Genomic DNA, 15613 nt, shown 5'->3' on the forward strand with positions numbered 1-15613 from the left:
ATAATTTGAACATTCTTTGTAGAGGTCCACTAGACGATGAATCATGCCATATATCTAAGCTCTAGTCCAAGTAAGTTCAAAGGAGAAGATTTTTTAAGTTTTAACTACAAACATATAGAGAAAACCCATGACCCCCCGGGGCGGGGCCAATTTTGACCCCAAGGCCATAATTTGAACAATCTTTGTAAAGGTCCACTAGACGATGAATCATGCCAAATATCTAAGCTCTAGTCCAAGTAAGTTCAAAGGAGAAGATTTTTTAAGTTTTCACTACAAACATATAGAGAAAACCCATGACCACCAGGGGCGGGGCCAATTTTGACCCCAAGGCCATAATTTGAACAATCTTTGTAGAGGTCCACTAGACGATGAATCATGCCAAATATCTAAGCTCTAGTCCAAGTCAGTTCAGAGGAGAAGATTTTTGAAGTTTTAACTATAAACATATAGAGCATACCCATGACACCCCGGGGCGGGGCCAATTTTGACCCCAGGGCCATAATTTGAACAAACTTTGTAGAGGTCCACTAGACGATGAATCATGACAAATATCTAAGCTCTAGGCCAAGTAAGTTCAGAGTAGAAGATTTTTTAAGTTTTCACTATATACATATAGAGAAAACCCATGACCCCCCGGGGCGGGGCCAATTTTGACCCAAGGGCCATAATTTGAACAATCTTGGTAGAGGACCATTTGGTGATCCTACCTACCATATATCAACGGCCTAAGCCTTGTGGTTTGGGAGAAGAAGATTTTTAAAGTTTTTCCTTTCCATTGCCATGGCAATCAGAGTTCTGCATGGAATTCAATTCTTTGAACAACTTTCAAAGGGGACCACCCAAGGAACATTCCTGTGAAGTTTGGATGAAATTGGCTAAGGGGTTTATGAGGAGATGTTGTTTAAAGTAAAAGTTTACGGACGGACGGACGGACGCCGGACGGACGCCGGATAAATTGTGATCACAAAAGCTCACCTTGTCACTATGTGACAGGTGAGCTAAAAAGTAGACAAAGGGCAGTAACTCTAAAAATAGCAAAGTCATACTTATGGCTCCCATGTGCATTTCAACTTAATCTATATGTGTATGAAGTTCGAAGTAAATACCTCAAAGACTTTGTGGAGTTATGCACTGGACAAAAGTTTGATTTTGAACATGATAAAGGGGTGATAATTTAGTCGATGCTTAAGGCAGAATAAAAGCTTAGTGCACTGAACTTCCTTTCATTTAGCAATGACTGCACTTAGGATTATGGTTCTTCCACACTGCACTTGTGCATATTGTTACTTGTCTATGTTTCAAGTCTTATTGAAATCCCACCAATAGTTCTTAAATTATTCTCTTGAAAATGGTGTACCAGCCGATGGAAGGCAAGACAGACGCGTGCACAGAGGAATAGATGGACAGACAATGCCAAATGTATATTTTTCCCCAAAATCTTCGGCAAGGGATAATAAATCAAAGTACAGGGGGGGGGGGATAACTCTCAAAAAAGGGGGCTAAGAGTTATAAAAAAAAAAAAAGTTTAAAATGTTTGTGCTCTGCTGAGTTAATAAGAGAATAAGAAAAATAAGACGAATAAGGCCTTTTATATCAAAGAGCTATTAATCTTGAACCATATACAACTTCACAAGGCTTTCTTTGAGTATTCCAAGTCAGAGGCCTTTAAATATTTCAAAAATCATAATTATTATGCTTATTTGACCATTATTTGCACTAACATCATTGTGAAATTTTGCAACAGAATTTGTATCTGTTACTAAGATTCCAAGAAAGTAATTCAGCAGCTGTAGATTTGTTGGCAGTAACTAAGCAGTTACATCTAGTATTTATATCACATCAAAATTCAAATTAAATGCAATGCCTTAGCTGGAAAAAGAAAACTGAGGCTTATGCAATGATCAATTTGCACTTACAACTTTCATGATGGACTTTTCCCAGGCAATACAGTTGTTGAGCTGGACAACACAGAGCATAAGCTGTGCAGGTGATGTAGCCGTGGCGGCAGCGATCCTCCACAGCTGGAGACCAATGGGCAGGTTCTCAAAGTCCACCTCGGAGTCTGCATCATCGAACACTTCCGCAGGCTGGCTAACACATGACATGCTTGTCAGACTGAGCCGGTGTCTGCTGATAGATGCAGGTAGCAGATTAATTAAAATATAATTCAAACCATCAATCTCCAACACTTAAAGGATAAATGTTTGTTTTAGTGTAACATCATCAGGTATTTCACCGAGTGAGCACAAACAATTTACTTCCTAGGGTAATTACCATTTACTGAATCCCACTAAATTGTTTAAAGCTTGAGGTATTTAAAATAATTTTGTTGTTGGAAACGATGTCTGCTCCCGGACGGGATACAATCTATGTTAAACATCATCAAATGGGAATCAGCTGACATTATTCTCCTGTAAGTAAAGGTTCTCATTAATATTCATTAGATTCAAGCCAGTAGATGTTTAGAAATAACCTGGCCACAAATGGACCTTTATCACACTATATAACAAATGGCCATAACAATGTGAAAAATAATTGATACCGAACGAGCGGATAACATGCACATTTTATTTATTAAATTCAAGCTAGTAGTTGCTGAAAAATAGCCCAGACACAAGAAGTGGAATCAACTTGTCCTTCATCATACTATAATGAAACAAAAAGGGCCAGAACTCTGTAAAAAATTACCGATCCAAAAACATGATGATAATATGTGCATCTCCTTCTCTTGTTCATGCTTGAAGCCTACCATAAAGATTCATTTAATTCAAGCAGTTGGCTGATGTGAAAAGACAGACAGATTAGCAGATGGACAAACACATAGACAAGGCGGCAAATATATATAAATATTTTCCCTAGGTGTGAGTCCCATGTTGAGCATATGCAAAGAAATAAGCAAACCAAAATGCCTATATGAACATACACAGGAAGGCACTGACGCTGAAAAGCTTTGACTTAATTATGTCTAAGGTCAAAACAAGATAGGAGATTTTTTGGTTAATAAGGACCATTTTACCCATTCACAGGGCAGAACATGCATGTCATTAAATTTCATTTGTGGTCACTTGCACCCTGTCAGTACTTATGATCTCTTTATTAGGTTTTTCTATTTAAAGCTACTGACTTACTATTGTCTTTACCTATACCTTTACAGAAGGAGCCAACCTACTATGATAAGATGAGCACAAGCCTTCTAGTCAAATCATTCCCAGGCTTGTAAAAAAGTTCATATATATAGATATTCTGGTCTGTTGTACAAGGTTTAACGTTTGACCTGAACACTTATCCATGCAAACTTATACCAACCCCAAATTTCATGACAATTGAGTGAGTTGGTATTATTGAGCAGACTAGGTCTTCTATTTTATGAACAGTAAATTTTACAAGGCAGTCCAAAGGACGGCTATATCCCCCGCCGTTGTTTTTTAGTATATTTTGTTTTTCACACAACCTGACTGGTACCTTAAATCCGACCAAAATTGTACACAACCACTGGTCAAGAGTGGGAATATAGGAAATACAAGTTGTTTGATCGGTAACCTAAATATTCTTGGATATATGAACATATTATAAAAGAATATTTTTTAAAGTTATATATATTGTGTGTAGTGTAGATAAGATCAATGTCAAGGTTATTTTGGCTACAAAAGAGAAGGAAAATGAGTCCTTGATTTATAACATATATGAAAAAGCAAGCTTTAAGTATTTTCCATAAAGTATGGTAATCCATCAATGCCTAAGTAAGTTATAGCGCGGAGACAAGCATGTGTACTCTGATCTTTAAATGTCTCATGTGACCTTGACCTTTGAGGTATGGACCCAGGTCAAGGTCACTGCACATCGTCTCAATGAGGACAACATTTGAACCAAGTAATATGGTAATCCATCAATGCCTAAGTAAGTTATAGCGCGGACACGAGCATGTGTACTCTGACCTTTAAATATCTCATGTGACTTTGACCTTTGAAGTATGGACCTGGGTCAAGGTCACTGCACATCATCTCAATGAGGACAACATTTGTTACAAGTAATAGTATCAATGCATAACTAAGTTATAGCGCGGACACGAGCATGCATATATATGTGTACTCTGACCTTTAAATGTCTAATGTGACCTTGACCTTCAAGCTATGGACCCGGGTCAAGGTCACTGCACATCGTCTCAATGAGGACAACATTTGTACCAAGTAATATGGTAATCCATCAATGCATAAGTAAGTTATAGCCTGGACAGGAAATGTTAGAGCCAGACGGACAGACGGATGGACAGACGAAGTGCATTCCTATAATTCCCTCCCCACTTTGTGGCGGGGGATTAAAAATATACCATAGTGCTGATACTTACGCTTTAGAAAGGGGAGGTTTCAAGTATCTTCTCTCAATGTTCAGCTCAAGCTGAAGCAGGCGTTCCTTTGCAGCCTCGATCGGATAACAGTCATTTTCATCCTGTTTCACCTTTATCCGTGGAATGATACGAATATCTGACTCATCACTGTAAGTCTTTGGTGCCAACTTCCATCCCTGTCATTTAGAAAACTTGCATTGATAAATATGACCCATAAAGAATAAGTTATTTAATATCCAGTTTTTCAATCCTTAGTAACATAAAACTAGAATAATATAAATTATTTAGTAACATTTCATCTGCTATGAGTTCTGTATTAACATTATAGCTATTGATTTAAAAGACTGACCACATCACTATTAGATAAAAAGGATTCCCTAGTAACAGTACATTAGGTGAAACATGCGATCTAAGTATAAGCACATAGGCTTAGAAAATTACTTATATGTCTATCAATATCCATTTCCAGATTTGGATAGTAATAATACAACATGCTGTATTGAACAAGAGCTGTTGTAGGACAGCGTGCTCGATTATATGTCACTTTGTCTTAGAAAAGATGCAATAGTGATGTTATGTGTGCCTGTAAAAAGCATTGAAAAACAAAAGATGTCACAGAAGTGTGACAAATGCTCCCTAATGGCCTTGTTTGACAGATAGCCATTAGTATTTTGAACAGATAGCCTTCAGTATCTAACATATTTTTATGATGACCTATCCTACCTTCCCATGAAGTTTGTAAATATTTATAAGTCAATAAAGGCTCACAATTTGTTTTTAATATCATATAAAGATTATGAGTAAAAATCCAATCTTGAACTAAAACTTGAAGCGAAATCCAACATGGATGTGTTATTGTTTGTCTTTTGGTGTGGAATAAAAACCTTCCCCAAATGAGAAATTTGAAACTGAAATAAAAATAGATAGTCTTAGTTGGTCTTATCATAAACAAATTAAAACAATAATCAATATATGAAATATACAAAAATGCTGTAAGCATAATTCAACATTTTAAATCTTAATTAAAATGATATTAAAATAATATTTATCAAAATAGAGTGAAAATTTAATTGTATCAAACATTCATTTTAATCATACATGCCATATTATCTGGAGACCATTCAGGGGGATTTGATCAGAAAGGCTGAAAATTCAGGGGGATTTTGGTAGTATTCTGGGGGATTATTTAGCAGGTTTAAGTTGGCGAAATTTCGAAGTATTTTTAGACGCAAGTACGAAAAAATGTATTCACATATATTTTGCTATGAAAACCTCTAACTTTTTCATTATACAAAATTATTTTATGTCATGATTTATCATATTCATATGATACACTGTCATGTCATACTGAAATACTGTAGATTAAATTTAAATTTAACTCCCTCCAAAGTCTTTTAAAAAATTCTGCTTAATACTAACAGCTATGATGACGTTCAGACACTTAGAGATTTGGAATGAAAATTATTAATTTCTTCCTTTTCCTAAACAGTAATATTTCTTTGCCTTTGATCACTACTTCAAATGAACTGATCACTTGTTGTTAAGGTTTCCTTAATTGGCATTTATCAAACCTTTTTTAAACAGTCATTTCACCCTTGCAGAGTTCTTTCTTTACATTCAGTTTCACTCACAAACTGTGGTTGCACTTTGTTGTTATTGCCTGATGTAAACAAAATAAAAAATTCCAGGGGATTTTTATCTCCCGCCGGGACACTGGGGGATGGATCGAAATTCTGGGGGATTTTTCCCCCTGCCGGGGGATATGGCATGGATAATTTTAATACACAATAATTATCACAAGAGATGTCAAGGTGTGTGCGGAATGCTCCCACATGTGAAATAAATCTTTGAACAATGTCAGTACATAAAAAAGGGAATAAATAACAATTCTCAACTCCTACCCATCCCCAACCACTAAGGTTGCACACATGCCCCCACTCCTACCCATCCCCAACCACTAAGGTTGCACACATGCCCCCACTCCTACCCATCCACAACCACTGTGGTTGCAAACATGCCCCCACTCCTACCCATCCCCAACCACTAAGGTTGCACACATGCCCCCACTCCTAACCATCCCCAACCACTAAGGTTGCACACATGCCCTCACTCCAACCCATCCCCAACCACTAAGGTTGTACATGCCCCCACTCCTACCCATCCCCAACCACTAAGGTTGCACACATGCCCCCACTCCTACCCATCCCCAACAACTAAGGTTGTACATGCCCTCACTCCAACCCATCCCCAACCACTAAGGTTGCACACATGCCCCCACTCCTACCCATCCACAACCACTGTGGTTGCAAACATGCCCCCACTCCTACCCATCCCCAACCACTAAGGTTGCACACATGCCCCCACTCCTACCCATCCCCAACCACTAAGGTTGCACACATGCCCCCACTCCTACCCATCCCCAACCACTAAGGTTGTACATGCCCCCACTCCTACCCATCCCCAACCACTAAGGTTGCACACATGCCCCCACTCCTACCCATCCCCAACCACTAAGGTTGCACACATGCCCCCACTCCTACCCATTCCCAACAACTAAGGTTGCACACATGCCCCCCCTCCTAGCCATTCCCAACCACAAAGGTTGCACACATGCCCCCACTCCTACCCATTCCCAACCACTAAGGTTGCACAAATGCCCCCACTCCTACCCATTCCCAACCACTAAGGTTGCACACATGCCCCCACTCCTACCCATTCCCAACCACTAAGGTTGCACACATGCCCCCACTCCTACCCATCCCCAACCACTAAGGTTGCACACATGCCCCCACTCCTACCCATTCCCAACCACTTATGTTGCACACATGCCCCCACTCCTACCCATCCCCAACCACAAAGGTTGCACACATGCCCCCACTCCTACCCATTCCAAACCATTAAGGTTGCACACATGCGCCCACTCCTACCCATTCCCAACCACTAAGGTTGCACACATGCCCCCACTCCTACCCATCCCCAACCACTAAGGTTGCACAAATGCTCCCACTCCTACCCATCCCCAACCACTAAGGTTGCACACATGCCCCCACTCCTACCCATCCCCAACCACTTAGGTTGCACACATGCCCCCACTCCTAACCATTCCCAACCACTAAGGTTGCACACATGCCCCCACTCCTACCCATCCCCAACCACTAAGATTGCACACATGTTGCATGCCCCCACTCCTACCCATAGGGTTGCTACACATGCCCCCACTCCTACCCATACCCAAACACTAAGGTTGCATACATGTTGCATGTCCCCCAATCTACCCATCCCCAACCACATAGTTTGCACACATGCCCCCACTCCTACCTATCCCCAACCACGAAGGTTGAACACATGCCCCCACTCCTACCCATCCCCAATCACAAAGGTTGCACACATGCCCCCCACTCCTACCCATCCCCAATCACTAAGGTTGCACACATGCCCCCACTCCTACCCATCCCCAACCACTAAGGTTGCACACATGCCCTCACTCCTATCTATCCACAACCAATAAGGTTGTACATGCCCCCACTCCTTCCCATCCCCAACCACTAGGGTTGCACACATGCCCCCACTCGCACACATGCCCCCACTCCTACCCATCCCCAACAATTAAGGTTGCACACATGCCCCCACTCCTACCCATCACCAACCACTAAGGTTGCAAACATGCCCCCACTCCTACCTTTCCCCAACCACTAAGGTTGCACACATGCCCCCACTCCTACCCATTCCCAACCACTAAGGTTGCTCACATGCCCCCACTCCTACCCATTCCCAACCATTAATGTTGCACACATGCCCCCACTCCTACCCATTCCCAACCACTAAGGTTGCTCACATGCCCTCACTCCTATCCATCCCCAACCATTAAGGTTGCACACATGCCCCCACTCCTACCCATCCACAACCACTGTGGTTGCAAACATGCCCCCACTCCTACCCATCCCCAACCACTTAGGTTGCAAACATGCCCCCACTCCTACCCATTCCCAAACACTAAGGTTGCTCACATGCCCCCACTCCTACCCATCCACAACCACTGTGGTTGCAAACATGCCCCCACTCCTACCCATCCCCAACATTTAAGGTTGCACACATGCCCCCACTCCTACCCATCCCCAACATTTAAGGTTGCAAACATGCCCCCACTCCTACCCATCCCCAACCACTAAGGTTGCACACATGGCCCCACTCCTACCCATCCCCAACCACTAAGGTTGCTCACATGGCCCCACTCCTACCAATCCCAACAACTAAGGTTGCACACATGCCACCACTCCTACCCATCCCCAACCACTAAGGTTGCACACATTACCCCACTCCTACCCATCCCCAACCACTAAGGTTGCACACATTACCCCACTCCTACCCATCCCCAACCACTAAGGTTGCACACATGCCCCCACTCCTACCCATTCCAAACCACTAAGGTTGCACACATGGCCCCACTCCTACCCATCCCCAACTACTAAGGTTGCACACATTACCCCACTCCTACCCATCCCCAACCACTAAGGTTGCACACATTACCCCACTCCTACCCATCCTCAACCACTAAGGTTGCACACATGCCCCCACTCCTACCCATCCCCAACCACTAAGGTTGCACACATTACCCCACTCCTACCCATCCCCAACCACTAAGGTTGCACACATGCCCCCACTCCTACCCATCCCCAACCACTAAGGTTGCACACTTGGCCCCACTCCTACCCATCCCAACGGCTAAGGTTGTACATGCCCCCACTCCTACCCATCCCCAACCACTGTGGTTGCAAACATGCCCCCACTCTGACCCATCCCCAACATTTAAGGTTGCACACATGCCCTCACTCCTACCCATCCCCAACAACTAAGGATGCAAACATGCCCCACTCCTACCCATCCCCAACCACTAAGGTTGCACACATGGCCCCACTCCTACCCATCCCCAACCACTAAGGTTGCACACATGCCCCCACTCCTACCCATCCCCAACCACTAAGGTTGCACACATTACCCCACTCCTACCCATCCCCAACCACTAAGGTTGCACACATGTAGCATCCCCCACTCCTACTCATCCCCAACCACTAAGGTTGCACACATGTAGCATCCCCCACTCCTACCCATCCCCAACCACTAAGGTTGCACACATGTAGCATCCCCCACTCCTACCCATCCCCAACCACTAAGGTTGCACACATGTAGCATCCCCCACTCCTACCCATCCCCAACCACTAAGGTTGCACACATGGCCCCACTCCTACCAATCCCCAACCACTAAGGTTGCAAACATGCCCCCACTCCTACCTTTCCCCAACCACTAAGGTTGCACACATGTCCCCACTCCTACTCATCCCCAACCACTAAGGTTGCACACATGCCCCCTCTCCTACCCATCCCCAACCACTAAGGTTGTACATGCCACCACTCCTACCCATCCCCTACCACTAGGGTTGCTACACATGCCCCCACTCCTACCTATCCTCAACCACTAAGGTTCCACACATGCCCCCACTCCTACCCATCCCCAGCCACTAAGGTTCCACACATGCCCCCACTCCTACCCATCCCCAACCACTAAGGTTGCACACATGCCCCCACTCCTACCTATCCTCAACCACTAAGGTTCCACACATGCCCCCACTCCTACCCATCCCCAGCCACTAAGGTTCCACACATGCCCCCACTCCTACCTATCCTCAACCACTAAGGTTGCACACATGCCCCCACTCCTACCCATCCCCAGCCACTAAGTTTGCACACATGCCCCCAATCCTACCCATCCCCAACCACTAAGGTTACACACATGTTGCATGCCCCCACTCCTACCCATAGGATTGCTACACATGTCCCCACTCCTACCCATCCCAAGCCACTAGGTTTGCACATATGCCCCCACTCCTACCCATCCCCAACCACTAAGGTTACACACATGTTGCATGCCCCCACTTCTACCCATCTCCAACCACTAAGGTTACACACATGTTGCATGCCCCCACTCCTACCCATAGGGTTGCTACACATGTCTCCACTCCTACCCATAGGGTTGCTACACATGCCCCCACTCCTACCCATAGGGTTGCTACACATGCCCCCACTCCTACCCATAGGGTTGCTACACATGCCCCCACTCCTACCCATAGGGTTGCTACACATGTCCCCACTCCTACCAATAAGGTTGCTACACATGTGCCCACTCCTACCAATAGAGTTGCTACACATGTCCCCACTCCTACCCATAGGGTTGCTACACATGTCCCCACTCCTACCCATTGGGTTGCTACACATGCCCCCACTCCTACCCATAGGGTTACTACACATGCCCCCACTCCTACCCATAGGGTTGCTACACATGTCCCCACTCCTATCCATAGGGTTGCTACACATGTCCCCACTCCTACCCATACCCATCCACTAAGGTTGCATACATGTTGCATGCCCCCACTTCTACCCATCCCCAACCACTAAGTTTGCACACATGCTATGTTTTGCTGTGCTCCTGTTGGTGTACCTTTATCTGCAGACTGGCAGAAGCGATCCTGTCCTCTAGGGTTTCAACTTCTTCCAAAACAAGTCTGTCTGCTTCATCAGATTTAGATTTACAGTCTATGGTTGGTGCAGCTTTCTTTACTTTTTTCATCTTTTTTATAGGATTTTGTTTCTTTCCTTTTCCTTTTTTGTTCTTACCAGTTGCTTTGTATTTTTTTTTATCTAATTCATTAATTGATGTCTCTTCATTTTCTTTATTTTGCTTTTGCTCTTTTTCATCTACAGAATTGTCGACTATCTTTGAATTATTTCTAACCGCCAGATTAAAATCATTGTCAAGATTTTCATCACAACCATTTTTAGGATGACGTCTACATCCAATACTATTTTCACTGTTTTTGTCCGAGGTATCACTGTCATTGGCTGTACTTTTTTGCTCAAGATCATTCCCATTCTTTAGAGAGTCATGGTTTTCAGTGGTTTTAATGTTTGCTGTTTCATCTTCATCATCAGTAATTTCCTCCTCTGAAGATGATTCCATGCATAAAACATCTGAAATATAAACTTGTCAATGCATTTATAGGGATATTAAGTGTTCCCAGTCTTCATATAAGATTTGTGTATACCTTCTAACACAGGAGTGATTAACTACCATCACTCTTAGTTTGGATCAGAGTAAAACTATTTTTGAGGAAGCAGTTTATGCTTAAGCAGTAAAGATACTATATAGCAATCAATTCTTAAGCAAAATCCAAAATGACCTGTTATTATTGGTACTGGTCTTAGACAATGTTATATAGCAACATTCTAATATTTGACATATATATATACTTAAATTCTGCCTTCGCAAGTGATCTAAAATCTCTGTGACTGCACCAAATTTTTTATATTGAAATCAACTCTGTCCCTTCACCTGATTGTGTTGGGGGGTTTTCTCTCCAAAAATCAAGATGAGAACAAAAAAAATTCTGCCTTTGTATCTTGAGCACTTGAGCACTAAATGTCCAGTTATATTTCTATTATAATATTGATAATATTTCACACTGGACATTTAGTTCTCATGCAAGTGCTCAACATACAAAGTCAATTATTACATCATCCCTATGAAATAGTTAAAGCATATTTTAGCTTTACAGAACTATAAAGGTAGAATTAGTTTGGAGTAGCCCAAAGTCATTGTTCAGTGGGGCAAAAATAAATAGCATCTCAGTGTTAATGAAAAATGTCTCGATATGAATGTATGTATTTCTTTAGACCTTGCGGTCTAGGATAACCAGTGAAAGTGCAAGCACTTATTTCCAATGGGGTGCTTTGTTTTTGCTGAAGGGACAGTACGCGGAAGAGACAGTGGTGGGATACAAGGAAGTCTGGGTGCGATACCCTAGCCCTTTTAGAAGAGACCCCTTGGTTCTTTTACGAGCTCGGTGTAAAGCACCGATACACGGGACACAACTTTTCTGGGTTAAAGCAGTACTGAGTGCACCACTTTTCCAAGCACTACCCTTTAAATGTCGAGCGCCAGGCAAGGGAGCTACTTGTACCATCTCTTGGTATGACCTGGCCAGGGATCGAACCCATGACCTCCCGCTCCATAGGCGGACTCTCAACCACTAGGCCACGGAGACGGTTTATAGTAACTGTTCATGCATAAACTATTAAATTACCCAATAAATATATTAACCTCAGTTTTATGAAATACCTTTTTTGATAATTCAGGTTAGTAGCTATTTTAAGATTTTTTTGAGGTTCATTAACTAAATAAACAGGTTCATGAAAACTGAGTGTAAATATTCAGACGAATAAACAAAGTCATTTTTTAGTACCTGTTGTTTGAATTGTTAAGCAAAATCTATACAGGAGACTGTTTTACTGCTGCAGTAAATGCTCTTAACAATCAAGTTAGTTTCTTTAAAATAAACCGCATATGAATCCTTCAACCTTAAAGCTGCACTCTCACAGATATACCATTTTTTACAACTTTTTTATTTTTTGTCTTGGAAAGAGCAAATTTTTGCATAAATATCTGCAAACCAAAAATTTATGTTTTATGGCTTAAACCATTTCTAACAGTTTAAGAAAAATGCATAAAACATCAATTTTTGAACTTAAATATAAAAATCTGCGATTTGATTTTTCGTTAGTAATCTTATATAACTGGTTTGCATGGATTTTTGCAAAAAATGGCTCGTTCCAAGACAAAACATAAAAACGTTGTCAGAACGTGTCAATCTGTGAGAGTGCAGCTTTAAACATGTAAACAAACCCAAAGCAGTAATAAAGCCTCTCTTAAAAATGTTTGGTGACCTGTAATAAATCATCTCAAGGTTTTTAATAATATTGATATAGAAATTGCAGTATTGATATGATTAAAATCAAAAGAATGTAAAAGTAGTTTAAAGCAAATGTTTTGCCTAATTTTCCGCTAAGAAAAGAAGCGCAAAAAAACGGATTTTGAGTTACTTACGATCGTAAAGCTATATAAATCACAAAAGTAATAATAAATGAACATGTAAATAAGGCACATTGAAAACAAACGTACATTGAAACATGTTTGTTCATTTCCCCTATATCATAAAAACATCCTTGATCAGCATTGTGCATGGGTTCAGTATTAATTTGTTTTTTGTAGCATTTTTAAACAGGAAACCAAATTAAACAAACTTTGTATTAAATATAACATTTTGACAAAAAATTTGCTAAAAAAATGATTAAGCTGCATTATAATAGAAGGCGTTAAATTATAAGCTTAAGATGTTATATTGATACGTTAATTTCGCATGTCATTTGAAAAATGTGCTTTCGTAATGACGTCATGTGAACAATGTCCAATTCAGTATTCAAAATGCGCATTACATGGTGTCACTTCTTTACATGTATCTAACGCAATTTAAGTGACATCAAATGTCCAAAGGCCCAAAATCGCGCGATGTGGCTCATTTTTTCTCCCACCTCAGATAAGTAGATCCAATAATTTAAGCATGCTAGAAATTCTTATCTTGCCCACGGGCGAAGATAAAATGCTAGTATGGATCTCCTTTTTAATGGTCATAACATTGTAATTACCTCCCTTGTTGAAGGCTGTTGTCTGTAGCATCATGGAAACCATGTCTTGTGGCAATGTTAAGAATGCTAGTTAACTATTTCTCGCTTCAAATGTCACCATAAAACAGTTTTTACACACCATTCAAGAAATAATGCTTCATTCTCCTTAGAACTATTTAAAAAGACCGATTTGACTATTAACATTAACTGGATCATTGCGCGCATATCCATGACAACCACGTGCTATCGCATATCCATACGCAATTATTTTCACTAAGCACAAAAGAGTTCCAGCAAAAAATACATTTTTACTTAATTTTGTTTAACTGAGGTTTGAGAAAAAGCATCTACCATAGCCGCTCGTGTAAGATAGGTTCATCCCAACCCTCGCGCAGTGTGTTTTGCGGAAACTCGGTAAACCTTGTTTCCACAAAACACCCTACGCTCGGGTCGGAATGAACCTATCTTACACTCTCGGCCATGGAAGATACTTATAATCTTGTGCTTGATGTATTAGCTAATTATTTATACTTAATTACTTTAATTGTGTAATTTGTTACCTTGTTTATTTTGTACATTAAAGGATTAATTCAAAACTTTTAAGTCTAAATAAAAAAGCCAATCTGAACCCATAACTTTCATTATCAATGCTAAGAGAGAGGGCACGGGTAATAATATCAATATATAATTTGCTCAGATGGCTCTATCTTTTTTTTCCTGCTGAATGTCATTTTTACGGTCCCTATTAAGAATTTCACACTTTGTTTTGTTTGCTTTGCTCAATGTCATTTTTGCAGGCTAGGGTAATTTGTTTGCTAAAATGGTTTCATTTAGCATAAGGTGCTTGTCGATTAGATTTGCTTGATTGGTATCATAATTATAATGGTTTAACAGTTTAAGCAAACATGACATCACTTAAATTTCTGTATTTAATTGGCACGAGTACAAACGTCAAAATTATGTCATTACATGTATAAATCTCTTGAAACTTGAAACTAAAAATGTCAATGCATTTTGATCAGACGTCATTCATATAAGTAAACAATATTGCGCTGAATGTTTCTCCAAATGGAAGAATTCATACAAATGTCAAATGCTGAATAATCTAGAGAAGGACCTGGTACAATATAAGCTATGCTTATGTGTTGCTTGTTTATTGTTTCTGCATTAATGTGTTTATATTTTTATTGGGCAAATAAATAAATGATATTTTCATAGTATCGAATGCATCATTTTGCCAATTGTGAGATTTGTGTACGATTACTATGTCCAATAAATACTCTTCTCTTGCGGATGTAACATAACAAATAATGAAAGAGGTAAACAAGACTTTCTTTAACATATCAAAGAAAAAAAAACATTCAGTAAGCAATTCCCCTTCATGCTTGAAGTATTTTGGTCGGTCCTTGCAATATTGAGCCAACAAGTTGTTTATTCAGGCTTGATATAGCCGAGGCTCAAAGTATTTTGGTCCGTTCCTGCAATATTGAGTCAAGTTGGGGGGGGGGGGGGGGGGGGGAATTATGTTCAAGGGAAGGTAAGTCAAGAGCTAGGATACCAGTGTTTACAAAGGGAGCGAGACAAATCAGCCCTCGGAATACTATATAATCTGCCTCTCAGACATTTAAGTCCTGCAATTTTGGCCCCCATCAAAATAATGACTCAAGACTTTTCGACCCCTTACTGATTTTCAACTGAGACATTTCGGCCCCTTAAATTTTTTTAGTTTCTATTTTTAATTTATTTAACACAGTA

The 15613-nt window shown here is 41.0% G+C and overlaps 1 protein-coding gene across 5 annotated transcripts in view; it reads right to left on the reverse strand.

Moving 5' to 3' along the window:
* The window catches only part of LOC128234881 (bromodomain adjacent to zinc finger domain protein 2B-like), a 249182-nt gene that overhangs the window by 37768 nt on the left and 195801 nt on the right, over nucleotides 1-15613 (reverse strand). For 4 of the 5 annotated variants that reach the window (XM_052949483.1, XM_052949482.1, XM_052949481.1 and 1 more), the window contains 3 exons: nucleotides 10839-11368; nucleotides 4346-4521; nucleotides 1917-2130 (listed from right to left, as the gene is read on the reverse strand). In XM_052949483.1, the coding sequence (XP_052805443.1) occupies nucleotides 1917-2130; nucleotides 4346-4521; nucleotides 10839-11368 (920 nt within the window). The remainder of the gene's footprint in view (nucleotides 1-1916; nucleotides 2131-4345; nucleotides 4522-10838; nucleotides 11369-15613) is intronic. The other variant, XM_052949479.1, reaches the window with a different exon arrangement.

This window comes from Mya arenaria, chromosome 5, assembly GCF_026914265.1.
Source record: "Mya arenaria isolate MELC-2E11 chromosome 5, ASM2691426v1".
Taxonomy (NCBI): Eukaryota; Metazoa; Mollusca; class Bivalvia; order Myida; family Myidae; genus Mya; species Mya arenaria.